This window comes from Canis lupus, chromosome 33 (genome assembly GCF_003254725.2).
Source record: "Canis lupus dingo isolate Sandy chromosome 33, ASM325472v2, whole genome shotgun sequence".
NCBI classification, from domain to species: domain Eukaryota; kingdom Metazoa; phylum Chordata; class Mammalia; order Carnivora; family Canidae; genus Canis; species Canis lupus.
This window is the reverse complement of record NC_064275.1, coordinates 27,218,211-27,245,029: the sequence shown is the minus strand read 5'-3', so window position 1 is coordinate 27,245,029 and position 26,819 is coordinate 27,218,211. Positions and strand designations below refer to the sequence as shown.

The window sequence follows — 26,819 nt, the reverse complement described above, 5'->3', positions numbered from 1 at the left end:
TGGGATCATTCTTTGCATATTTTTCAGACCACAATACTTTGAAACTGTAACTCAATCACAAAAAGAAACTTGGAAAGAACTCAAATACATGGAAGCTAAAGAGCACCCTATTAAAGAATGAATAGGTCAACCAAGAAATTAAAGAAGGATTTTTAAAAATTCATAGAAACAAAGGAAAATGAAAACGCAGCTGTTCAAAACCTTTGGGATGCAGCAAAAGCAGTCCTAAGAGTGAAGCATGTAGCAACACAAGCCTTTCTCAAGAAACAAGAAAGGTCTCAAATACACAAGCTAACCTTACACCTAAAGGAGCTGGAGAAAGAACAGCAAATAAAGCCTAAATCCAGCAGGAGAAGAGAAATAATAAAGATTAGATCAGAAATCAATGAAATAGAAACCAAAAGAAGAATAGAACAGATCAACAAAACTAGGAGCTGGGTCTTTGAAAGAATTAAAAAGATTGATAAACCTCTGGCCAGACTTATCAAAACAAAAATAGAAGGACCCAAGTAAATAAAATCATTAATGAAAGAGGAGAGATCACAAACACCGAAGAAATACAAACAATTATAAGAACATACTATGTGCAACTATATGCCAACAAATTAGGCGATCTAGAAGAAATGAATGCATTCCTAGACATGTATGAACTACCAAAACTGAAACAGGAAGAAATAGAAAACCTGAAGAGACCCATAACCAGCAAGGAAATCGAAGTAGTCATCAAAAATCTAACAAGAGTCCAGGGCCAGATGGCTTCCCAGGGGAATTCTATCAAACATTTAAAGAAGAATGAATACCTATTCTCTGAAGCAATTTCAAAAAATAAAAGTGGAAGGAATACTTCCAAACTCTTTCTGTGAGACTAGCTAGCATTACCTTCATCCCAAAACCAGACAAAGACCCCTACCAAAAAGGAGAATTACAGACCAATATCCCTGATGAACATGGATGCAAAAATTCTCACCAAGATACTAGCCTATAGGAACTAACATTACATTAAAGGGATTATTCACCATGACCAAGTGGAATTTACTCCTGAGTTGCAAGTGTGGTTCAACATCCAAAAATCAATCAATGTGATACACTACATTGATAAAAAAAAAAAAGACAAGAATCATAAGATCCTCTCAATAGATGCAGAAAAAGCATTTGACAAAGTAAAGCATCCATTCTTGACTAAAACTCTTCATAGTGTAGGGATAGAGGGAACATATCTCTATCTCATAAAAGCCATATACAAAAACCCCACAGCAAATAACATTCTCAAAGGAGAAAAACTGAGAGCTTTTCCCCAAGGTCAGGAACATGGCAGGGGCGTCCACTGTCACCCCTGCTGTTCATCATAGTACTAGAAGTCCTAGCCTCCAATCAGACAACAAAAAGAAATAAAAGACATCCAAATCCACAAAGAAGTTAAATTCTCACTCTTTGCAGATGACATGATACTCCATGTGGAAAACCCAAGAGATTCTGCCCCAAAATTGCTAGGATTCATACAGGAATTCAGCAAAGTGGCAGTATATAAAAGCAATGCATAGAAATCATTTGCATTTCTATACACTAACAATGAGACTGGAGAAAGAGAAATTAAGGAGTCAATCACATTTACAATTGCACCAAAAACATAAGATACTTAGGAATAAATCTAACCAAAGAGACAAAGGATCTGTACTCAGAAAACTGTAGAACACTCATGAAAGAAATTGAGGAAAACAAAGAAATGGAAAAACGTTCCATGCTCATGTATTGGAAGAACAAATATTGTTAAAATGTCTGTGTTACCTAGAGGAATCTGTACATTCAATGCAATCTCTATAAAATACCATTAACTTTTTTCACGTAGCTGGAACAAGTAACCCTAAAATATGTATGGAACCAGGAAAGACCCCAAATAGCCAAGGGAATGTTGAAAAAGAAAACCAAAACTGGTAGCATCATAATCCCAGACCTTAAACTCTATTAAGCTTAGCTGTGATCATCAAGACAGTATGGTATGGGCACAAAAATAGACACATAGATCAGTGGAGCAGAATAGAGAACCCAGAAATGGACCCTCAACTCTGTGGTAATCTAACCTTCAACAAAGCAGGAAAGAATATCCAATGGAAAAAAAAAGACAGTCTCTTCAACAAATGGCATTGGGAAAATTGGACAGCCATATGTGGAAAAATGAAACTGGACCATTTTCTCACACCATACCCAAAAATAGACTCAAAATGGATGAAAGACCTAAGTGTGAGACAGGAATCCATCAAAATCCTAACAGAGACAGAGGCAGAAATTTCTGTGACCTCAGCCAGCAATTTCTTGCTAGACATATCTCCAAAGGCAAGGGAAACAAAAGCAAAAATGAACTATTGGGACTTCGCCAAGATAAAAAGCTTTTGCACAGCAGAGGCATCAATCTACACCAAAAGACGACTTACAGAATGGGAGAAGATATTTGCAAATGACATATCAGATAGAAGGTTAGTATCCAACATCTATAAAGAATTTATCAAACTCAACACCCAAAGAACAAATAATCCAATCAAGAAATGGGCAGAAGACATGAACAGACATTTCTCCAAAGAAGTACAAATGGCCAACAGACACATGAAAAAATGTTCAACATTACTCACCATCAGGGAAATACAAATCAAAACCAAAATGAGATGCCAGGGCAGCCCCGGTGGCTCAGCGGTTTAGTGGCGCCTTCAGCCCAGGGTGTGATCCTGGGGCTGTTGGATTGAGTCCCACGTTGGGCTCCCTGCATGGAGCCTGCTTCTCCCTCTGCCTGTGTCTCTGCCTCTCTCTCTGTGTGTCTGTCATGAATAAATAAATAAAATATATTTTTTTAAATGAGATACCACCTCATACCTGCCAGAATGGCTAAAATTAACAACTCAGAAAACGATGTTGTCAAGGATGCAGAGAAAGGGGAACCCTTGTACACTGTTGATGGGAATGCAAGCTGATACAGCCACTCTGGAAAACAGTATGGAGGTTCCTCAAAAAGTTGAAAATAGAGCTACTCTACAACCCAACAATTGCACTACTGGGTATTTACCCCAAAGATACAACTGTAGTGATCCAAGGGGTACCTGCACCCCATGGTTCATAACAGCAATGTCCACAATAGCCAGTGAATTATGGGAGGAGCCCAGATGTTCATCGACAGATGAATGGATAAAGACAATATGGTATATATATACACACACACATATATATATTGCTATATTGGTAATGTATAATATATACGTTAATATATATTACTACTACTCAGCCATCAAAAAATGAAATCTTGGGGCAGCCCGGGTGGCTCAGTGGTTTAGCGCCACCTTCAGCCCAGGGCCTGATCCTGGAGACCTGGGATCGAGTCCCATGTCAAGCTCCCTGCGTGGCGCCTGGTTCTCCCTCTGCCTGGGTCTCTGCCTGCCTCTCTCTCTCTCTCTCTCTCTATCTTTCGTGAATAAATTAAAAAAATGAAATCTTGCCATTTACAATGACATAGATAGAACTAGAGGGTATTTTGTTAAGTGAAAAAGTCAATCAGAGAAAGACAATTATCATATGATCTCACTCATATGTGGGATTTAAGATATAAAAGAGGATCACAGGGGAAGGGAGGGAAAAATAAAACAAGACAAAATCAGAGAAGGAGACAAACCATAGGAGACTCTTAATCATAGGAAACAAACTGAGGGTTGCTGGAGGGGAGGTGGGGATGGGGCAACTGGGTGATGGACAGTAGTAAGAGGGCACGTGATATAATGAGCACTGGGTGTTATTAGGAGACTGAGGAGTCACTGATCTCTGAAAACAATAATACGCTATATGTTAATTAACCGAATTTAAATTTAAAAATAAATTAAAAATTATAAAAGAAATGGAGTCATGCTGTTGGAGAACGCAAAGATCAAGCAAGGCAGAGGCAACAGTGGAGTTTGAGAGTAGAGGCGAGGCGTGGTTGGATTGTGCTGCCCTGGATGATATTAAAAAGATTATGATGCTGTAATGCTTCATGAAATAAAAATAGATCAGTAATAGATGAGAATTTTTCTGTTCTTTCAAACTCACTCAGCAGATCTCAATCTTAGAATCCCATGACCATCTTAAAATTTGCTCATGGTTTCGTTTTATAGGTGTCAGAAATCTTAAAGACCTCCGCCCCGCAACACACACACCTTAACAACCCAGCAAGTGGCTTCCATCCTCAAGAGGGAATCCCAGGTCCTATTAATAAACTAGCACGAAACTACACCACCTCCAAATGCCTCCTCAGTGAAGGAGTTTCTGCCAGTGATTAGTCAGATGTTTCTACTTCTTTCTTGTGGCTCCTGTTCTCCTTAGAAAGTACCAGGTGTCTTTGGCCTGTGGGATATTCTGTGAACTCTATTTCCTTGCAATCAAAGGAAGTTTATCCGCTTAGCTATTTTGTCTCAAACTTTCTTGCTGGCTTCTTAGACTCTAGGTGAGCAATTTAAACCAAAAGCTACTTTTTCCTTTAGCAACCAGTATATTTGTACAGTTTACTTTCTAATGAACATTCCTTTTCAATTATATAAATCTCAGCTTTTACTAGAAATTGGTCTCAATAACCACCAGAATTTCTTCTGTAACACATAATCTTAAAACCCTGAAAGAAAACTTAAAAGCTTTTCAACAGAAGTATTGGAGTTTCCTCAACCTTTTTCATGTCATGACGCACAAAGAAATACATGTAATGCACACGCTAGGGTAAACTATAGGGTATTGGCAGGTGTATACGGAGCTTATACAAAAATTCAATATATTTTGATTACATAATTATAATAAAAAGTAAAATAGAGAAGCACAATAAAGATGTAACTGTTTACTTCGAATGAAACTCCCAAATAAACATTCCAAAGCCTTTCAAAGAGGAGACAAGCTTGCTTTCTTGTCATGAGTTTTCTTTATATCAAGTTTTGTGTTGAAATGAAAACATGAGGTTCCTGACAAAAATCTCTTAATGATGTTCTCTTTAAATTTTTATAGCTACCATCAGTGGAAAAATTTGCCTCACAGATGTGTCTTGGCAAATAGTAGAAAGGTATTTACTGAATTTTCTCCAATTGACAGAAACTCCTTTCCCACTATTAACCCGAATCTGGATCATTTAGTTCCTTCTTTCTTTCATTGAAATTCTCCTGATAACGTGAGTAGATTTCTGATGCACTTCAATTTTTTCACATCATCTATTTCTAAATAATGTGACACTTAACAGATGTTTTGCTGCTAGTCTTTAGGATTAAAGCTAGAGTATAAGCTAACCTCCCCACTGAACTGCACGGAACCTCACATTTCCTTTCAATCCATGAGCATTGTTGGTATACTTATTTTCACACACTCCTTGAAATTTTGATTAAATTCATTCTGGTGCTCAAAAATGTCAAGTAAGCCAATTTTCCGAAGACAATACTCAACAACTCTACATTAAATATCATTGACATTTTTTTTTCCAATTTTTCTTTTAGCTCCTATTCTCCAGAGAGAAAAAGCTTTTCCTTTGGTAGGTTCCTTGGTAGGAAACAGCAGACAGTTTCTTCACATAAAGCTAAAAACAGACGGAAGCAGAACGGCTTGGATTTTATTAGTAACATCCTTTAACATGGAATTCACATTTACAGGGGAACTACAGACAAGAGCCCATTGTGAGCAAAACAATGTCTTACTTGCATCCCAGGCATTGATTGCGTGGAGAGCAGATACAGTGTAAAGCTTTCCCACCTCCCTGTCATCACAGATTTCCCACCAGTGCAGGAACTGCTCCGCTTGCGTAATCTAGAACATCTGATTTGTTTTAAGTACTCAGTTACTACTCCATATACATCATCCGGAGTAGTTTGTTTTGGTACGTTTGGGGAAAACATTCCGTATTCTCCCAAATATTCCTCTCCAGGGATTTTAACTAGTGCTATTAACTGAACACAGGGACTTAACATCCGCAGATTCACCACTCTGCAAGGAAATGCTTTGATTAATTAGTCTTGGACAGAATGTCATCAGTGCATCATCTAATAGTATTATTCCAGAGTAGCATTTATATATTTCCTTGCCTTCATTCGGTCCCAAACATGCGGTCATTTCCCAGGCAGGTTGGTAAAATGAGTTATTCTATAATTGTGGGAGACATTTTGGCTTGAGTTCTTAATTATGGGACCTTTTAATTGGCTTCTTGAATCCAATCTGGTGTAAACTACTGTTGAAAATACCGTTGTAAACAGTTTCCTGTAACAGTGGGTTTCAAAGTGTGGTTTCAAGGAGTCTTGAGACTTTGGGGAGTAGAGTCCATGAAGTTAAAACTATTTTTATAATAATACTAAGACATGATATGCCTTATTACTCTTTTCCTTAAGAATATACAGTGGAGTTTTCTAGAAGCTACATGATGTGTGATATTATAACAGATTGAATGCAAAGCAGATAAGAGATTCTGACTGTCTTCTTTAAGCCAGGCATTAAGAGATGTGCAAAAAATGTAAAACAATGCCACTCAAAAAAAACAAAAAACAAAAAACAAACAAACAAAAAAAACAATGCCACTCTTTTCACTAAGGGGTTTTTTGATTCTGAAATTATAGTTATTTTTCATTGAAATGTTACTTATGTTGATATGTAAAGGATTTATTTTTATTTGAAAATTAATATTAAAAATTTTTTGCTTTAATTTATAAAATGATAAATATTGATAGATATAACCCATGTTAACAAAAGCTCTTTGGGTCCTCAATAACTTTTAAGGCGCCTGAGACCAGAAACTTTCAGAATTATACCCTGAAGAAATGTAATATAGACATTTTCTTTTTTAAAAAAATATTTTATTTATTTATTCATGAGAGAGAGGGAGAGACACAGGCAGAGGGAGAGGCAGGCTCCATGCAGGGAGCCCGACGTGGGACTTGATCCCAGGACTCCAGGATCACGCCCCGGGCCTAAGGCAGGCACCAAACTGCTGAGCTACCCAGGGATCCCTAATATAGACATTTTCTATTAAGGCCCTGGCATAATTTTCCTGGCACCATTTTCTTTATTTGATAACTTTCCCATGAAAATAAGATATTTAGGCAGACAAAACAAAAATTCTCAAACAAATCTAACTTTGAAATAATCCTGAAAATAATAATATTAATAAAAACTACTACTAGTTAATTTTAAATTATATGTTATGATAGGAAAATAAATAATTCATTGAAAGTATTAAGGAGACTATGGGGGTTTTTTTGACCATAACAAATCTATTTGCAAAGAAAATGTCCATTTTCTTATGAATTATATATATTTTAGATTTTTTATTTATTCATAATTTATTCATGAGAGACACAGAGAGAGAGGCAGAGACACAGGCAGAGGGAGAAGCAGGCTCCCTGTGGGGAGCCTGATGTGGGACTCGATCCAGGACCCTGGGGTCACACCCTTGAGCCGAAGGCAGATGCTCAACCACTCAGCCATCCAGGCGTCCCTTCTTGTGAATATTTTTTTTCTTGTGAATATTTTAAAATAAATCACCTAAGGTGCAGCTGGGTGACTTAGTCTGTTAAGCATCTGCCTTTGGCTCAAGTCATGATCTCAGGGTCCTGGGATTTAGCCCGCATGGGGCCTCTCTGCTCAGTGGGGAGCCTGCTTCTCCCTCTCCCTCTGCCTGCTGCTCTGCCTACTTGTGCTGTCAAATAAATAAGATCTTTTAAAAAATAAAATAAGTCACATGAAATTTTTGAAAAATTAAGCATTTGATAAGTGGGAATTTTGGAAATATTTAATAATCAAAGTGCTGTATTTCTTTTTTTAAAGATTTGAGAGAGAGTTCACAAGGAGGGAGAGGGAGGGACAGAGGGAGAGGGGGAGAGAGAGAGAGAGAGACAGAAAGAAGTTGAATCCCCACTAAACAGAGAGCTGGACACTGGCTGGATCCCAGAACCCTCTCATTATGACCTGAACTTTACTAAACCAATTAAATTATTTTCCATTATTATTTGTTTTTAGAAACTTTTTTTATTTCTATAAACATGTAATATCATTATAATATTTCATTAAAAATCAGCTTTTGTGGGGCACCTGAATGGCTCAGTTGGTTGAGCGTCTGCCTTTGCCTTGGGTCATGATCCCGGGGTTCTGGGATGGGGCCCCACATCAGGCTTCCTGCTCAGTGGGGAACCTGCTTCTCCCTCTCCCTCTGCTTCTCCCCCTGCTTGTGCGCGCGCTCTCTCTCTGTCAAATAACTAAATAAAATCTTTTAAAAAGAGAATCAGCTTTTGAATATTTTACATCAAAAGCCAAGCCTTGTATAAATCAAATCACAATTTCAAACAATGAGCCAGTGGTGAGGATAATGATGAAGCACATACATATGCCTTCATTGTTGGGAAAAAATGTGAAAAATAAGACCAAATTAAATTAAAGGAAGAACTACGCATATTTGAAACGCATGCACAAATGGTTATCGCTGATAATAAACACATAACAATTCAGCGATACTAAGCAGACTTACAGAGATGGTTCTAATATGGATAAAAGGGAAAACCCTAAACAAGCATCTCCTCTGGCAGGTGCTAATGCATAAAACCTTAAGCACGAAAACACAATAATTACTGAAACCTGGAAGCTTACTGACTGAGCCACACAGTTTCTGAATATAATTTCAACTATTACGAATCAGTGAATGGTTGTAAAATGGTTGTAAATTTTGGATCACTATAAAGTTTACAACCATCCGTGTCTCCTGGAGACACCCGTAACCCATTTTGCCTTGTGGCCACTTATGGAAAGCTCAACTGCAGAGATCTGTAGAAGGCAGTATGGGATGAAGCGGTAAAATATGTGTTACAAGTAATAATTGATGATTCCCAAGTGTTCTAGGAAGGCCTATGGCATAGGAGGACTCGAGATGAAACTTAGGGGCTTGTGGAGTTTGAATAGATGCAAAAAAAGAGAGCACTTTGGGTAAACCAGCCAGAAGTAGCAATGTACTGAGGGAAATAGAAAAGTAAGGGTTCTGTTAACAACGGATGAGCAAGCGCTACTGTCCTCATCTCTTGGAGGGACACCAGAGTAGACTACGTGTTAGAACGTTGTGTTGGTAACTACTAGCAGAAAGCTTAAAATTGTGTGTAGATCATAGAGAACATTGAAAACCAGGATCTGATGGCCATTCTGTGAGCAGGGCTCTCTGACCTACTCGCAGCAGCACAGAAGACCGATCTGTATGCACCGAACAGAATAGGCCAGGGAATGGCCTGACACAGGGCTCCAGTCAGGAGGCTGCACAGTAGGTGGTGACGCGCTGCACCAGAATAAAAGGAGTAGAGACGAAGGGATGAACTGGAGAAACATTTCAAAGGAAATATCAATGGGATTTAGTGAGATTCGACAGATTGAAGAGAATGGATGGCCCCAGGCTTTGAGGCCAAATGACTGAGAAAACGGTGGCAGGATGTTCAGAAACAAATTTGGGGAGGGGACCTAGTTGGGAGATGGGGAATACATTTTGGTGATGTGTCCTGGAGGGCAACAGGAAGTGAACAACGAAAGCACGGGTGAGAGGTCAGGGATGGAGAAACAAGTGTAATCCATACCGTTTTGTGGTAGATAAGGCCATGAGAGGATGTGAGGTCTCCAAAAAGAGTGACAGGAAGACATGAGCTCAGAATGCTGAAGACAAAGCTTTGGGAAGCTTGCAACCTTGTGCTTAACACGCGGAAAGAGGGAAAAAGTTACCATGACAGAGGAAGAGTGCAGAGGAAAATAAACAAGAGTGGAATCTGCCACCAAAGGAAGAGAAAGCCTCAAGGAGGACGGGAGAGTCCTCTTTAACAGGCCACCTCCCACATCAGACCGTGTGTGTTCAAATCCTGCCTCTGCCACTTCCGGGCTGTGCATCATTTCAAAAGTTTTATGCTCTCTCTTAGTTTCATCATCTGTAAAATGGTGATAACAGCCTACCTCACAGGGATATTTTGAGGATTAAGAGATAAAATGGATGCAGAATACTTCACATAGTATCTGGCTCAGACCAGAAGTTAATAGATGTAATTGATGACTTTTAAGAGAAAAATGGGGTGGTGAGAGCGGAAGGAATTGCAAGAGATTTAAGGAGAACCGGGCATTGAGAAAAGGAGAGCTTACTAGAGGTTGTTTGGCCAAAAATGGAGAGGTAGGGCAGCCCGGGTGGCTCAGCGGTTTAGAGCCGACTTTAGCCCAGGGTGTGATCCTGGAGACCCGGGATCGAGTCCCATGTCGGGCTCCCTGCATGGAGCCTGCTTCTCTCTCTGCCTGTGTCTCTGCCCCTCTCTCTCTGTCTCTGTCTCTCATGAATAAATAAAATCTTAAAAAAAAAGTTACCAAAAACAATCTACTTGTAGTGGTAACTTTTAAATCATGAACTATTTCACACATAGGAAAGAAAGTGCATAATAGGGGCACTTGGGTGGCTCAGTTGGTTGAGCAATCTGACTCTTGATTCAGGCTCGGGTCCTGATCTCAGGGTCTTGGGATTGAGCCCCGTGTCAGGCTCTGCAACTAGCCCTGAGTCAGCTTGAGATTCTCTTTCTCCCTCTCCTTCCTCCCTCCCCACTTACTCTCTAAATAAATAAATAAATAAATACATCTTTTAAAAACAGAAAAGACAGTGCATAATGTATATATAGGCATAAAGCTAATGAAGCAAACATCTACAAAGCTACCATCCAACTTAAAATATAGAGCATCACTAATAGTATTACTACCCCTATTGCATCTTCCTGATGACAGTCCTCTCCCTCCCCGACGGAGGGGACACAAATTTGGAATTTGTGTTTATTGTTCCTTGGTCTTTGTTATAATGTCATGACATATATGTGTAACCCTAAACAGTACATTTCCGTTCCATCCACATTGCTAGATTCACACATGGTGGTGTCTGAGGCATACTCACAACTGTGCTGTCTTCTCAATGCACTGAAGCTTTTATAGGATATGCTGACCCTCCTTATTCCTAATAATGCATTTTGCCTTGAGGTCTCTTACGTGGTATTACCATGTCTACATCAACTTTCTTTTGATCTCATTCACCTATTTATCCATATATCCTTCCACCTTCAATCTTCCTGTGTCCTTATGTCTTTTCAGATGTGCCCATAGTTGGATTTTTAAAAAATCTAGTCTATAATTTCTGTATTTTAATGGCCACCCTTAAGACCATTTCTTTTTATTGTCATTACTGACATACATGGATTCCTTTCTATCATGTTGCTCATCTACTTTTCCTATGCTTTCCCCACTCCTTTATTGCTGCCTTGTGGGTTGATCAAGTTGTGTTGTTGTTTTTAACTCCTTTTCTCCTTTCTACTGGTTATATTATTTTTACAGTAATTACTCTTGAAGTTTTACTATGCATACTTGACTTTTCACAAAGTCTAAAATTTATATATTTGTACTCTTCTTCCTTCAAATAAAAGAACATTCAATAAACGATAATGGGGATCCCTGGGTGGCGCAGTGGTTTAGCGCCTGCCTTTGGCCCAGGGCGCGATCCTGGAGACCCGGGATCGAGTCCCACGTCGGGCTCCCGGTGCATGGAGCCTGCTTCTCCCTCTGCCTGTGTCTCTGCCTCTCTCTCTCTCTCTCTCTGTGACTATCATAAATAAATAAAAATTAAAAAAAAATTTTTTTTAAAAATAAAAATAAACGATAATGGATCACCATCAACCAGAGGCCACTTTAGTTTCTTGCCTTGGGATTTCCCAACAAGGTCAGTGGTATAAATCTAAAACTTAGACCTAGTTTGTGGCAACAGACTCATGGGAGACTATGTAGCCCCAACAAGAAGCAACAATGAAGACATATTTCTGTGTTGTTTGCTCCTGCCTTATGTAGTTTTGAAATATAGGTGAAGTTAGTGGGGTGAGGTACAGAGTCAAGGACCAAGAAAGAATTCTTGAGATGTCTTTGGAGCAAAATGGTAGTTTTATTAAAGCACGGGGACAGGACCCTTGGGCAGGAAGAGTTGCTGCCCAGGGGTTGTGAGGGGTGGCTGATTATACACTTGGGAGTTGGGGGAGGTAAGGAAAAGGGAGGTTTTTAAAAGGATTTTTGTATGCTCAAGAGGACCTACAGGATATTGGAGGCCTTGCCATTGTCAAGTTAAGGTTGTTTTTCCCTCTAGTAAAGCATTAACATTAAGATAGCTGGGAGTTTCCTTCTGCAAGTTAGGTTATTGATAAGAATGCTTTTTTTTTTTTTCTTGTAAATCACTAAGACATTTTATAAACTGAGGGAGATTCATGCCTATAGACTATAATCTCTAAAAGTTAACTATTTGTTTTTCCTTTCCCTTAGCTTTAGGGCAGGAAGGAGTGCCCAGGAAGGTCACACATATCCCACAGGGTGTGGATGTGGAGGGCGGAGGGAGGGGCTGTCGTTTGTGTGCTTTGTCCTCAAGTAGCCTTCTGTTTCCTCATCACTGACCCCAGGTAGATATTTTTACTGTTTACATTGAGGGTGTGTGAGCTTTGGAGGGTCTCAGATTTGGGGAGTGGGAATAAGAGAGTCATTAGTTTAGTTGTCCACCTTTAGTGGGCCTAAGGCCTCGTCTTAGGTTCAAATTCCTACCATCTACATTTGTCCCTTTCTTTCTTCATTTGCTTATCAGTCTGGTTTCTGCTTTACTCACTTTATTTGGCTCTTAAGGATTTCCCTCACTTTCTTCCAAGTTCAGCAAGGCAATCTGATCTGAAAGGTGTGTTTGCTAGGATTTGTCTAATGTGTTTTGAAGATGAGGCCTTTTTGGATTATCCTGTCTCTTTTCCTCTGCTAGCAGCAGACTGCTAAAAAAGATTAAAATCTTTTAACCTGCTGCTTGTGTACCATCTATGGATTTTTACGTTTTGTTTCAATTTGTCCCAGAATTTTTTGAATGAAATGTACAAGTTTTCTCTTTTACAATTAGAACAGATAAATACATGTCGATGTAAGGAGACATATTCACCAAATGGCCATTTAATGATTATTTTTATTTGGAAATAATCTACTCAAATAATATAGAGGTTTCACAGAGTAAATTTTGCTACAACTTATTCTGCTCTAAGAGTTTTGTGTGTGTGACAAGGAAGATGTTCAGGATATGCTGCTGTGCATGATTTTATTTTATTTGTATTTTTAAAAAAGATTTTATTTATTCATTCACGAGAGACAGAGAGAGAGGCAGAGACACAGGCAGAGGGAGAAGCAGGCTCCACGCAGGGAGCCTGATGTGGGACTCGATCCGGGGTCTCCAGGATCACCCCCTGGCCAGAAGGCAGACACTAAACCACTGAGCCACCCAGAGATCCCCTTTTAATCGTATTTATACAAACATATTTACACTGAAAAAATTCTGGAAGGAGACATCCAATATTTTGGGGTGACATCATTAGGGGATATTTTTGCTTCTTGCTGCTCTCTGCTTGTTAAATGAAGTACTGTGTGGTTTTTCTGTAAAGGGCATAGTTATTTACAAGAACAAAAAGCGAGGATCAGTAACCCATTTTCTGACTTTGGATCTGCGTAGCAGCAGAATGCCTACACCTTGGGGGTAGTGAAGGCCCCAGCAGATCTCAGGTCAAACCGAGGCTGAGTGGCCTCTCTCCAGGATTCCTGTCATTTTATGATTCATAGAGTCCCGATTTGTTTATTTCTCTTTCCCCTGCCAACAGGTCGACCCATCAATGCCTCAGACAGACAAGCAAATATGCATCCCCCCAGAGCTGCCGGAGCTGCTGAAGCAATTCACCAAGGCCGCCATTCGCACCCAGCCGCAGGACCTCATCCAGTGGGCTGCGGAGTACGTACCCTTCCCACCTGTGCCCCAGCACCCCCCATCCCCGCAGGTGGAGGTGGAGGTGGAGGTGGGGCGGGGAGGGGGGATCCCCACCGCTGAGGAGGTAGTCCTGGCTGCAGCCTAGGCAGTCGGGGCCGATTAGCACAATCTTTGTGATGTTCGGCTCTCGGACTGCTTTGGTGCTTTATTTTTTTTCCAATTTGGCATATCTTATATTTTTTTATGTATATGTTTCTATTGGAGTTCCATTTGCCAACACCCAGTGCTCACCCCGCCCGGTGCCACCCTCAGTGCCCGTCACCCAGTCACCCCCCCATCCCCTGCTTTGCTGCTTTCAAATCCACGCAGAAATGCCTCCCACGGGCCGAGGGCGAGCCGCCCTCCCCCACCCTCCCCCGCCCGCCCCTAAGCGACCCAGCTGCGCAGTGGGCGGAGGGTCCCGCGGCGGCCAGCGTGACTTAGAGCCCCACGGCCCGGCCGCTCGTGCACCTGCGGCTGCCCCCGACGCCCTGGGGGCCCGGGGGAAGGGAGCGCGGGAGCCGCACAGCTGCCCCGCCTGCCCTCGCGGCCCTAAACCCGGGCGGGCCGGGGCTCAGCACCAGGGAGCAGCACGCAGCTCTGCGCTTGCGCCGTTTTGAGCCCCCACCCCCACCCCCACCCCACGGGCCCCGCACTGCGAGTCGGGCTCATTCAGGCCCCAACCAGAGACCTCCCGTGGCTTGTCTTTGCGGGAAACTGTTATTTTCTTTAGTGTTTCCTGGAACGAGTTGGCTCCGACGTGCAGATGTCCACGCAGTGCACAAGGCTGCAAAACTGAGCGTGGGGGGCCGGAGGAACGTGGGTCTCTAACTCGGAGGGGGCGGGGCTTTCAGGAGCGGGGGGGGGACGTGGGTCTCTAACTCGGAGGGGGCGGGGCTTTCAGGAGCGGCGGGGGGGACGTGGGTCTCTAACTCGGAGGGGGCGGGGCTTTCAGGAGCTGCCCTGGAGCCAGCCGCCCACACAAGGTGTCTGAGCTGGGAATGTGATGGGGACCCGGGGGCCTGGGGCTTGAGGCTGGAGCTGGGAGCTAACCACACACACACACACACACACACACACACACACACGGATCATTTTCAGCGCGTGTGGCCGCTTCAGGGTGACCTCCTTAGCAGCGGTTCCGTGGGCAAGGGGGAGTCAGGTGGTTGAGCCTGCTGGTGGGCTGGGGGAGGGGAGGATGAATGTCCTGAGGTATCTGAGCAGGTGGCTAGAAGGTGTGGACACCTTGAGAAGGCACGCAGTGTGACCCGAGGGGAGCCCGGCAGGCTCTGGGCCACTCCATCCTGCTCCCGCCGTGGGTCCAGATGAAGTTTTTACAGACGGAAGGAAAAATAAGCCAGTGGCGCTCGTAAAAAGGGACATAATGGGATTGCTTTTCTAGTAATGAACACTGTTTAGTTTTCCATTCTAAATTTCATATATTATCTCTTAAGCCTGCACTGTCTAATCAGAAGACTAATTTCTTTTTGGCCTACCCAGACAGACTTTGTTTTAAGCTATACCATAGTTTAACCCCCCCCACACACATTTTATTATGCTGCTGCTTTATAACAAGAAAAATGACATTTCTTGCCATTGTCCCTGACATTTATGGGAGAAAACATTCCACCGCTGTAGCCTGCTTGCTCCCGCTTTGTATCATGTGCTATAAATTTTTTAGATATCCGTGAAGAATCAGTGTGTAGTTTAACTACAATGAAAAAAGGGAGCGTGACCTCAGAGCACCCTCCATCTCTTCAGACATGAAAAGCACTTATCAGAAAGTTTTATGTGACTCACAAGCCTGTAGCACTTTGTGAAGACTCCACAAAGTCTTTCCAAGACAAAATATGTGCTTGATTCATCACGAGCAAGAATCTCCCTGTGTGTGTGCTGTCAGTGAAGAAATCACCTCCAAGACATAAACTGGCCTTGTAGTGTGTGTGACCACACAAATGTCTAATGTACATGAATAATCGTGGAATTGTTCATCGTGAATGAAGCTAAATGACCCACAGGGTACTAAATCCATGGCTATGGTCTATTTCCACATTCTCTCACCAGCCTGGCTAAAAAAGTCCAAAGACATTGCTGGGTGTCACCCTCTCCCTGGGAAGTCTCTTCGGTCAAATGAGGTGCTGTGTTTCTGCCTCTCCCTTCTATGCCACCCACATTTCTACAGCCCACTCCTATTGTCACCCTGAACGCACACTTACCCCCAAACTGATTTGTCTGTGGAAATCGCTCATGCACATGGTAAAGGGTATCCAGACAGCATTTCTTCTGCCCTCCCCACTGCTGACCTCCAAGGGGTACCTGGAAGGTATTGTTTTGGTCCCTGTTAGTTTTAGCACCACATTGCTCTGTGACATAGAGTCAGGCGATGGTTCGTCCCCACCATTGTATAGCTTGACCCTAGTACGGGCTTCTGCAAAATACCCTCTGGGCTTCTACAAAATCCCCTCTGTATTCTTTTTATGCTACTGGATCTGGAGAAAAATAATGAAAATATTTATTCATGAAAACTAAAGCAGAGAGGGGCAGAGGCATGGGATCCGGGGATAAGGTAATAACAAGGCTTGTGATGGGGACAGACCCTTCCAGATAGCATCAGTGACCCATTCCTTATGTCGGTTCCCTGCTACAGGCAGCCCTTTTTTATCTTTAAAAAAAATATTTATTTATTTGTTTTTGAGAGAGAGAGAGAGAGAGAGAGAGAGAGAGAGAGAGAGAGAACGTGTGTGCGAGGGAAGGGGCAGAGGGAGACAATATCCAAGCAGAGTCCTGCTGACCACAGAGCCCACCATGGGTCTCAATCCCACCAGCCATGATGTCAGGCTGAATCCAAGAGTCGGATGCTAGCCGACTCAGCCTCAGGCGCCCAGGCCTTTTTATCTAATACCTTTTTATCTTTTTAAAAAAGATTTTATTTACTTATTCATGAGAGAGAGAGAGAGAGAGAGGAGGGGGCAGAGACACAGGCAGAGGGAGAAGCAGACTCCCTGCAAGGATCCTGATGTGGGACTTGATCCCAGGACATCAGGGTCACACCCTGGGCCGAAGGCAGACACTCAACCACTGACCCCCTCAAGCGTCCCTAATACCTTTTTTATCTAATCCTGAAATAGGACTCAGTATTTTTTTTCCATATTGTACTCAGAGTCACTAAGCGTCAGTGGGCAGTAGACTTCATTAAAATTTTTGAGGAAAGATAGAGAAGGGTTTTAACCTCACGTACTCCATGTAAGATCATCCCCACCCCCTGTGGCTTCTCACCTGAGCCTCTCTGGGTGCCCTGCCAGCCTTCTCTCTCTTCTCCCTTGAAGCCCAAGCTTCACTACTTCCAGCTGGAACCTTTCCTGGCCCCCCGCTGAGAGCACCGCCCTCTCCTCCCCTTTCTTGTACAGGTGACTCTCGTGTTCTTCCAACTTTTTTCCAAGATTGTATATTACTTATTACCACGATTACATAGTACCCACTACCTGATAATCAGCTTTAAGTACACCACTAGCTGGGATCCCTGGGTGGCTCAGGGGTTTAGTGCCTGCCTGCCTTTAGTCCAGGGCATGATCCTGGAGACCCGGGTTTGAGTCCCACATCAGGCTCCCTGCATGGAGCCTGCTTCTCCCTCTGCCTGTGTCTCAGCTTCTCATGAATAAGTAAATAAAATATTTTTTAAAAAAGTATGTCACTAGCCATGTTACTAAAAAGAGGCATTTTATGTTTGAAAAACAGTTCCTCTAGGTACCAGGATTCTTCCTCCATAAAAGAGAGTGGGGGATTTAATCTAACAATGATTTTTCTTTCTCCTATTATATATATGTTATATAATGCATATAATACATATAATCTATGTATATATGTATATGTATATATCTCTGCACATATTAGAAATTATATAACCATGTGTATTATATATAATAGACATGATAGGAGAGACACAAATTACTGTTATCTTATGTATTATATTATATACGTCCACGTACATGTTGCGTTCTATATAATGTATAATTATTGATACATTGATATTGATACTATATAATGTATAATACATTGATACATATATATTATCTATCTCCTACTATATATTATATGTCTATGTGTGTATGTATACGTGGGCACACACATGTGTATATATAAAACATTTAGAAGCATGACTGGGAAAAAAAAATCCCAGACTCAGTGCTCTTCAAGGAATTCCACACCAAAATTTGTGTTAATTACTCCTCATCCTTAGAGACAAACTAACCTTTTTACTCCTTAAGTGTTCTTTATACCTTGAGTGGCAAGTAACACACTCAGGCCTTTCCTGTAGGTAAGTGAACTACACGAAACATCTGGCATCTAGAAGCTCCTACCAAGTGTTCTGTCCTCCAGCCCCTTCCCTCAAGAAAAAGGGGTGGGGGTTCTCAAAACAGCCAGAGGCCCCTGGAGCAGCCGATGCCTCCCCAACCCCTAACTCTCTTCTTGCAGTTATTTCGGGGCTATGTCCCGTGGAGAGATTCCTCCAGTGAGAGAGCGGTCTGAGCGAGTGGCTTTGTCTAACTGGGCAGAGCTTACACCTGAGCTGTTAAAGATCCTGCATTCTCGGGTAAGGGCCGGACCACAGCAGCAAGGGGGAGGATGGGCCATGCTGAGGCCAGGTGGGTACAGACACAAGCCCACCATCTCCACCCAGCCAGCTGGCCACTCAGTATCATACAATTCACTAAACCATGCCTTGGAAGCAAATCTTCTCTTGGGGAAATAGGAATGATATTGAAATAGCTGAGTTATTAGCAGGGGTCATCCCAGCTTTCCCTGAAGCTGGCAAAGTGTCCAGGGGCTCAATTCAATACTAATCCCTCCTCCCCAGAAAAGTGCAGATCCATAGTCCCTTTACCATGACCGCCCCCCTTACTGCTCAAGACCATAATAGGATGCCAGTCATGGTTTGGAGACAGGCATAATTTAGTTCCCCAGTTACCCCAGGTGCAGACCTAAGCTTGCCTTTTAGGGAAAATCCTGGCTCTCTTCACAGCCACGTCACTCTGGGAGCTTTCCAGTGAATGGATGAGGACAGTCTGACTCAAGAGAGCTGCAGTTTGGCCAGTTCCCAGGAAATATGGTTTAGTACCACTATACTCTGCTTTAAATCCAGGACAGAAAGGTTTGGGGTGATTGACAGCCAACAACCTTGCTCCCAGAGGCTTAGTGTTTCACTAGAATCAGAGGGCTCGGGAAGGTGATGCTTCATTGGGGCATCGGTAGTCTTATCACATTGTTGGCTAACAACTGGCCATTTGTTCCCTATCTTTTCTTAATCGCCAAATACCTTATGCAACACACATGGCAGAGATCTGACACACATGGGACCAAGCACTATTAGGCATCCAGACCCTTTCTTGGGAAAGCATGAGAGTTGCATGTGAAGTCTAGTGCAAAGAACTCCATAGAGCATAGAAGCAAGAGACTTAACATCTGGTTCTGTTCTCACCACCGAGTAGTGGTCCCAGACAAGCCCTCTCCCCCTTGGTTGTATTTTCAGGTGCCCCATCTGCCTTACAGGGACAGCCTGAGGATAAAACAGCAGACAATAAAAACATCAGAAAAAAGATAAAATGTAATATAAAGATATTATTTATTTCCCTATAATTTTGATACCCAGAGTTAAAGTGATTGAATTGTACCTCAGCATGCTTAACACCACACTGAGTATTTCTCTACCCTTGCAAAGAGAACTGCCAAGAGTCCTCCTGCCCTGACCCACCCACCCCCACCCATGCATCCCACCCCGCTGTGTGCCGGGCGGCAGCTGGCCTTGCTGGGCCTTGCTGGGCAGTGTCTCCAGGGGCATTCTCTCATCCTGTGCCTCACTCTCTCGCTTCTGTCCCCTGGTCTGCAGGTTGCTGGCAGACTGATCATCCATGCAGATGAGCTGGCCCAGATGTGGAAGGTGCTGAGTCTCCCAACAGATCTGTTTAATAGTGTGATGAACGTGGGCCGCTTCACGGAGGAGATTGAATGGCTGAAGTTTTTAGCTCTTGCTTGCAGTTCTCTGGGAGTTGTAAGTGAGCTTTGCTGGTTTTTGTTCCTTACGGGAAAAGCTCTATCCGGGCCTAGAAGAGTAGTATCTCTGTCTGTACACACAGTCAGTCTCTGGAGCTGAGGACGAGCACACCTGTCTTGTCTACTTCCATGCCTCTCTGAATTAGGTCAATCCTCTGCTCCTCAGCCAGAAGCTGGGGGGAGGAGGAGAGAGGGGAAAACTGTCATCAGACCCTGGGGAGGGTTTACTAGAATGTGGCTTCTGGATTATTTATGAATTTTAATCATTGCCCTCAGATTTATTTCCATCACTGCTCCACTCATATTCCTAAAGATAACCAAGAGCCAGCTGCAGATGTGCTTACACTCAGGTTCCAGGCACCTAGAAGATATACCAATAAAGCCTTTAAAAAAGAGGTGCAGCCTTACAGGAAACTACTATTTGATAAGCATAATTGGATACAAAAATCAGAGATGAGAGAGCAGGAAAGGAAAAATGAGGCTATTTCCAGACTTACAGTTATGACATCAGCATGGATGTAGGATGCTCATACAAATTCATGCCTTTTCTAAATTTGACTTGATTTACAATTGGAAAAGGAATGTTTCTGTTTTAAAGAAAAAGATACTGCACCCAGTCCATAAATATATGTATATTTAAAAGCTTTGGGTATCATCTTACATACGGACTCACTCTTGCTTAACACCATTTTAATAGCTTAAATGAAAATGAATCAGAAACATGGTTTTTTAAAAGTCCCAGAATATATGCAAATTTGAAAGTTAATGAGAAAATTATTGCCTCTGCCAAAAGCAAACGGTACACAAAGGTAGTTTGAATCAGTCAACAAATCTAAACACCATCTTATTCTTTCTTCTTAAATACACTTGGGATGCATGTCTGACATTTTTGTTTCTGACAAAAGTTGAGAAATATTATGTAGTTCAGCTTTACCTATGGGCTTCCCCCCGCAACTTTCTTAATAATCATTTCTTTAGAGAAAGGAGAGGAGAGGCCATTCACAGTTTCTTGTCTCCGTTGACCCGTATAGTAACATGATATAATGAATAAATTCCTCTCCTCCAAGAGGAGAGGAAAATACAGCCAGGGCAGATGTTTTGCCTATCAGCACTATCACACTTCTGTGGGAACAGCCCCAATGATTGGAGAAAGTCCAGAAGGAAAAATAAAAAATGGACGAATGTTATTAAATTTTCATAGGGTCACAAATTTACTCCACGCTACGCTCAGAGATGTCTGGGGTGGGAGGGGGAACATACTTTATTCCATCAGTTGTTAATTCTGATTTTCCTGATGTACCCTACCCACAAAGGGTTAAGTAAGAATTAAGTAGATTCAATTCAATTCAGGAATTTTAGTACCTGAAACGGCTTTAAGGTAAATGCCCAGACTCTCAGATTTTTCCACACTACTCTGCTTTTCAAGACGGCAGTGGAATGTGCAATAAGGACACGGTGACTCCAGGACCACAGAGCCACCAAGCAAAGGGTTTCCCGCAACTCTTGGTCCTTTGAAATCCATGGAGATAAATACCATCTGTGTGGTCCTAGCTGCCTGCAGCCTAAGTCCTGGGTCTCTTCTGTTTCACAGCATGGTGCACCACCACCATCCCCCTGCCCAGCCTCCGTGCTCATCATCATTCTGGCAGGTTCTAGGGCCTCTCGGAACCCTTTCAGGTCGCCCTCCTCTGCTCCCTGGCTCCAGGGCTCTACTTCCCAGACCCTCACCACCTTGTGAGAGATGTGTGAGTCCTCTCCTTGTCCACATACCTCAAAGTAACCAAAAGTGACTATGGAATACTAAATTCCACTCTTCCCTCTGCTTAGCTCACAGCACAGCTGCTAGGTTTACTTCAGCATGTCTGCCTCCCAGATTGGGGAGGGGAAACCATGAGGCGGATTGTATCTTTCTATCTCCTTTCCAAAACAAAGAGTTTGGATCAGATGTTCCATGAAGTTCTTTCATCTCTAATATTCTACGATTCTGTTCCACCTTCTCCACTTCCACTGAGACACCTTCAGGTCTGGTTTTGGATCACAGTGAGGTCCTGAGGTATCTGACTGTGCCCCTCATCATCCCAACATTCCAGAACACCTAGGTGAAGTCAGCCTGAAGGGCTAGTCTGTAAATACAGGCGCCCTGTGAATCCAGGAACCAGGTGCATTATACCCATCTGTTTCTTGTTGGACTATTGCTGGGAACTTCAATGTGGAGGTATGAGGGCATGAGCATCTGGTGGAGGCTTTGCATTCTAGTTAAACCTTACATCCTTAGAGGCAAGCCCAGGGATTTCTCCTTCCTTTGCTAATTCACCAGCTAACCATGATCCTGATGCCATTTAGAAAAACCAGTTCCCTCCCTTCATCTAATGGCAAGTACTTTCCTGAGCTTTCCTAGTCTACACCCATGATTCAAAAGTCTGTGGCGGGGATCCCTGGGTGGCACAGTGGTTTAGCGCCTGCCTTTGGCCCAGGGCGCGATCCTGGAGACCCGGGATCGAATCCCACATCGGGCTCCTGGTGCATGGAGCCTGCTTCTCCCTCTGCCTGTGTCTCTGCCTCTCTCTCTCTCTCTCTCTCTCTCTCTCTCTCTCTGTGTGACTATCATAAATAAATAAAAATTTAAAAAACAAACAAACAAAAGCCTGTGGCGTGCAGACCTGTATTCCTCTTCCCTCTCAGCACTCCTTCCTCTAGACTAGCCTATATTCCCTCCTGTTCCACTGGGACTGATTATAGAAAAGGAATATTGTGTTCATCGGAAGGAAGGACATGTTTTGTTGGCAAATAATTCACTTTCTGAGACTTTCACCTCTGGGTTTGTGAGTCTCAGCAGATGCTTAAGGGCTCTGTTTATGAAGTGGATCCCCCAGCTGACCAAAAAATCTTGTGCAACAAAATGCAGATTCTTATTTAGTTTAGATTTATTTACGTTTTCCAAAAAGCTCTAGTGCAGAGAATTCTTTATCCATTCAACCATGTATAAAATTTTTAAAAAATACTTTAAAATTTTATGAGGACAGTAGAACTTAAAGGTTTGTGTTTGAATGGTTAACAAAAGATGCTGTAGGGCTGCCAGAACAAAGTACCCCAGACTGGGTGGCTTAAACACCAGAAATCTATTTTCTCACAGATTTAGAGGCTGGAAATCTGAGATCCAGGTGTCTGGAAATCTGAATGATCCAGGTCATTCCTCTTGGCTTGTAAATGGCCATTCTCTCTTCCTTTCTTTCTTTCTTTCTTTCTTTCTTTCTTTCTTTCTTTCTTTCTTTCTTTCTTTCTTTCTTTCTTATCTTCCTTTTTTTAAAAAAAGATTATTTATTTGAGAGAGAGCATGAGTGAGTTCAGGGAGGGGCAGAGGGAGAGGGAGAGAGAAACTTTAGCAGACTCATTGCTGAGCTCTGAGCTCGATGAGCAGCTTGATCACAAGACCCTAAGATCATGATCTGAGCAGAAACTAAGAGTTAGACACCTAACTGACTAAGCCACCTAGGCTCCCCTCCGTGGTTCTTCCCATGGCTGTCTCTCTGTGTATGCATATTATCTGGTGTCTCTATGTCCTAATCTCCTCTTTTTAGAAGGACAGCAGTCCTATTGGATTAGGGCCCACTCTAATGACTGAATTTTAACTTAATTACCTCTCCAATGGCCCTATGTCCAAATATAGTCACATTCTGAGGTACTGAGGTTAAGACTTTAGCATATGAATTTTGGGGAAACATAGTTCAGCCCTTAACAGCACCCCAATCTGGATGAGCCTAAAGGGAAAGAACAGCAAAACAAAGGCAGTAGGGGATTTTTTTTTAAAGGAGAAGCAGAGAAGATGAGCTATGAATAGAGATTCTGGAGTTCATTGCACGCATGCTTGCAAATCTACCCCAAACCCCCTGTCATGCTGACCTAGAGTCACACATACATCCCTCCATCTCACTGACCCAGTCTTTGGCTGCCTGCCTCTCCCCCTCCTTCCTAGAAGTGCCTGGCACACTCCTACATAAAGTGTTTCACAGCAGTTTCCAGGTGAGGACTCCCAAGGGCAAGGGAGAGTCAACGAAAATGACCTGCTGCAAACCCCAAATCTCTTTGACATAATGTGGCTTATCATTTTAAAATTCATATACATTGATAATTCCATTTCATAAAATAGCAATTTTTATAAATGTAAAGAAACAAAATTTAAATATTAAATCAATTACAATTAATAATTAATGCAAAAAATGTTTAAGTCACTTGTCATCAGGTAAAACTGTCACCATAGGAAGACAGTCAAATATATTCAGCATCCTCATATATCTTCTGACAATCCCTACTTCCACCCCTGGGTAACACACACCAGTTAAAGAAGCATCACGCAGACATCCATTCTATTCAGAGGGAGGATGGGAATAGAACAGGCCACAGCAACTGCAGAGGAGGAACAAATGCTGGCCAGCCTTCTGGGGGCATAACAGCTGCCTTTTCCTTCACCCAGGCACACCCAGTACAACAGTCAGGACTCATTTTTCACTGATCCCTGAAAAGTGTTTAAGGATAATCTGCACATCATTGGTTTCAGTAAACTACCAAGATATACATGCTGACCTATGTTTGCTAATTCAGAACTAAGCAATCCTTTTTTCAGATCACTTCTTTCTTTTATCCCATAATCTCAACATTCTTTCACTTGTGAAATTTATATAAAAAGTAGGTATATTGGGCCACCTGGGTGGCTCAGCCTGTTGAATGTCTGCCTTCGGCTCAGGTCATGGTCCCGGGGTCCTGGGATCAAACCCCATGTTGGGCTGCCTGCTTAGTGGGGAGCCTACTCCTCCCTCTTCCTCTGCTCCTCCCTGCCCTGCTCGTGCGCGCGCTCTCTCTCTCTTAAGTACATAAATGAATAAAAAATCTTAAAAAAAAGAGTAGATTTATTTAAAGACACAAGGTGAGTAAAACCTAATTCTGAACATGATCTTTTAATACTGAAGTTTCATTGTAAAGAGTGTTTGCTCCTATACCATAAACCTTCTGGCACCCATCATCTACTAATTCTTCCCCAGCAACAACAAGGTGAATGTTATGTTATTTATAATACTAGGTCTTCTGATTAGATGGATCTACATGTTTTAGAAGAACTGGCTTTAATGCTCCATGTCACTTTTCCTATATCTGGGGCTCATGTCTTCCCAAGGACTTACCCTTCTCCTCCCTCCTTCCCTCTATGTGGCATTGGTCCAAGTACTGCTCAAGCATGTGAGCTAGACTAATTACCTCAACCCTTTAGAGGTAAGATTGGAGAGCAATAAGAATAAGAAGTAATTTTGATTTTTTAGAATGTAAAATCAAATTCTCCCTTAGTGAGGTTATTCTAATCAAAGTAATAAATATCTTAAACTATTCAGCAGTTTGTAAACTTAATTCCTTGAGAGTATCCCTCCAACAAAGAAAGGAAAAAAGAAAGACACCCAGTACATCAATAGTTTTTAGATTGAATTAAATGATATTTGGATGTAAAAAAGTTCAAGCTTTCCAGAGTATTACATCATTCTCACTTCATTTTATGAGAGCAATATTTTTGTTTTCTTTCTTGTATCTAAACTGATTTAAGGGGGCACCTGGGTGGCTCAGTTGGTTAAGCATCTGCCCTCAGCTCAGGTCATGATCTCTGGGTCCTGGGATTAAGCCTTGAGTTGGGCTCCCTGCTCAGCGGGGAGTCTGCTTCTCCCTCTCCCTGTGCCCCTCCCCCCTGCTTGTTTTTTCTCTCTCTCTCTCTCTCTCTCAAATAAATAAATAAAATCTTTAAACTGGTCTTAGGAATTTAGTTTGGAATAGTGACTTTCTCATTTTATCTTATGACTTTTTAGACCATTGCCAAAACACTCAAGATAGTTTGTGAAGTGTTATCATCTGACCATGACAGTGGACCTCCTCGGATCCCATTTAGCACCTTCCAATTTCTCTACACATATATTGCCGAAGTGGACGGGGAGATCTCTGCCTCACATGTCAGCAGAATGCTGAACTACATTGAACAGGAAGTGTAAGTAAACTTTTACCCATCAGAGGGGAAAGAACACTGGGTAAACAAACCTAGCAGGCCATGATACAGTGAGGTTACTGTATTACACTGCTCGGAGGACGGAGCAATGTTGTGAAGAACAAGCACTAAGAACCCAAATGAGACGGGAAGAACAGTATAGGACAGTGATCCTGGTGATGAGTTGGAAAGGCCACTTCTCAGGCTGCCGCCTGAAATTGTCCAGTCACAAACTCGGGCAGGACCCAGGCCTAGGTGTCTCAGCAAGCCCTTCAGGTGACACTGACTCACACTCATGTTTACCAAGTAGGGGAGGAGTGGAGAAGGAGAAGAAGGACCGGGCTGCCCAGAGATCAGACAAAAAGAGGGCAATGAGGATAGGAGCCACACAGAATTCATTTGGAGTGGGAGGGTTAACATACTGTCTTTCTTAAGATTGATTGTTCAATGAACTAACCTCGGATACATTTTTCCCAAACAGGATTGGTCCTGATGGTTTAATCAAGGTCAATGACTTTACCCAAAACCCTAGGGTTCGGCTGGAGTAAAAGCACAGTTTGGGCCATTTTAAAGGAAGATAACAGATGATTGGGTTTCAGAATGGCCAAACCCCAGGCACCATCCAATGTCAATTTTCTTGTACAACTGGCACACACGAATAAACAATTAGGCAAACATATGAACTCGGAAATGTGCAGAATTAAGATGTGAAATTGTTGGAACGAAACACCTACATTCACAGAAGATGAGTATTCTTCCCACATGGACACTGAGCAAAGGTGGCCATCAAAGCATGGTTAGAAAATGTATCTCCAGTTGAAGCCAGGCTGGCAGATTTTCATAGGGAATGTGTTAACCAGACACAGTTTTGTGATTATTAAGCATAACTGGGACAAGTATCTTCTCCATAGTCAATCCACATTTTTATCAGTTTAGTCCCCCATT

The 26,819-nt window shown here is 42.4% G+C and overlaps 1 protein-coding gene across 1 annotated transcript in view; it reads left to right on the top strand.

Annotated features, from left to right (window-relative positions):
• Nucleotides 1-26,553, top strand: part of ROPN1 (rhophilin associated tail protein 1) — a 34,649-nt gene extending 8,096 nt beyond the window's left edge. Inside the window, exons 2-6 of the mRNA XM_025474963.3 lie at nt 13,671-13,798; nt 18,287-18,404; nt 19,698-19,859; nt 25,702-25,877; nt 26,356-26,553. Coding sequence (XP_025330748.1) covers nt 13,683-13,798; nt 18,287-18,404; nt 19,698-19,859; nt 25,702-25,877; nt 26,356-26,422 — 639 coding nt within the window. The 5' untranslated portion in view covers nt 13,671-13,682 and the 3' untranslated portion in view covers nt 26,423-26,553. The remainder of the gene's footprint in view (nt 1-13,670; nt 13,799-18,286; nt 18,405-19,697; nt 19,860-25,701; nt 25,878-26,355) is intronic.
• Nucleotides 26,554-26,819: the final 266 nt, after the last annotated feature.